Raw genomic sequence first — 973 nt, 5'->3', positions numbered from 1 at the left:
TCCTGGCGCCGAGCTGAGCTCTGCACCTTTCCCCCTCGCCGCAGAAACGCCGCGAGAGGGAGATGCAGCAGGAGATGCTGCTGCGGGATGAGGAGACCATGGAGCTGAGGGAGACGTACACGTCCCTGCAGCAGGAGGTGGAGATCAAGACCAAGAAGCTGAAGAAGGTGAGGGAGCGCCGGGCCGCGGCGCGGGCTGCGGCGGSCACCACGGTGCCGGGAGCCCCGGGACTGACCTGTCCTCCGTGCCACAGCTCTACGCCAAGCTGCAGGCCGTGAAGGCCGAGATCCAGGACCAGCACGACGAGTACATCCGGGTGCGCCAGGACCTGGAGGAGGCGCAGAACGAGCAGACGCGGGAGCTCAAGCTCAAGTAGGTGCCTCGGGGGGCCCTGCTCCTTGCAGGGGTGCACGCACGGCGCCGCCTGCCTCCGTGTGCCCAAATGCACCCTGAAAATATAGGAACAAAGGCAATCCCCAGTTTCCGAGGGCCAAAGGGAAGAAGGACGTGATGAAGGTGCAGAGGTTATGGAAGCTTCTCCCCACTCTTGCCCCCAAATTCCTTATGGACAGGGTGGAAAGCACATACAGTAACGGCCCTGGCAGAACTGCAGCTGCCAGGGCCAGGTCCAAAACCGCTCTGCACCCCGGGGCAATGGGGCACAGAGGGCAGCGCCGGCGCCYGAGGGCTGCGTTTCCCTTCTAGCACAATTCAATCATGTTAAGAACCTGCAAGGTCAAATAATAATTTGTCTTTTTGCAGCCGTTTTCTACCGCTTCTCTATTTGCCCCCCGCCGTGGGAATATCCCCCTCCCCGTGGGGTAAATGTCCGATCGGCGCCTTGTCCTTGGTGCTGTTTTCTGTCCCCCGGGGCAGGGGGAACGCGGCCCCTGCCTTTCCCTGGGGAGCCCTTTGCTGGGCCGGCAGGACCCGCTCCAATCCCGCTCCAATCCCATTCCAATCCCCGGCCTCC

The 973-nt window shown here is 62.6% G+C and overlaps 1 protein-coding gene across 1 annotated transcript in view; it reads left to right on the top strand.

Annotated features, from left to right (window-relative positions):
• The window catches only part of KIF3C (kinesin family member 3C), a 10,474-nt gene that overhangs the window by 6,751 nt on the left and 2,750 nt on the right, over positions 1 to 973 (top strand). The window contains exons 3-5 of the mRNA XM_026046340.1: positions 45 to 167; positions 254 to 372; positions 462 to 516. Of these exons, the coding sequence (XP_025902125.1) occupies positions 45 to 167; positions 254 to 372; positions 462 to 516 (297 nt within the window). The remainder of the gene's footprint in view (positions 1 to 44; positions 168 to 253; positions 373 to 461; positions 517 to 973) is intronic.

This window comes from Nothoprocta perdicaria, unplaced genomic scaffold (genome assembly GCF_003342845.1).
Source record: "Nothoprocta perdicaria isolate Ctin4 unplaced genomic scaffold, notPer1 scaffold_439, whole genome shotgun sequence".
Lineage (NCBI taxonomy): Eukaryota > Metazoa > Chordata > Aves > Tinamiformes > Tinamidae > Nothoprocta > Nothoprocta perdicaria.
The sequence above is the reverse complement of the archived record's forward strand: the minus strand, read 5'-3'. Positions and strand labels throughout refer to the sequence as shown.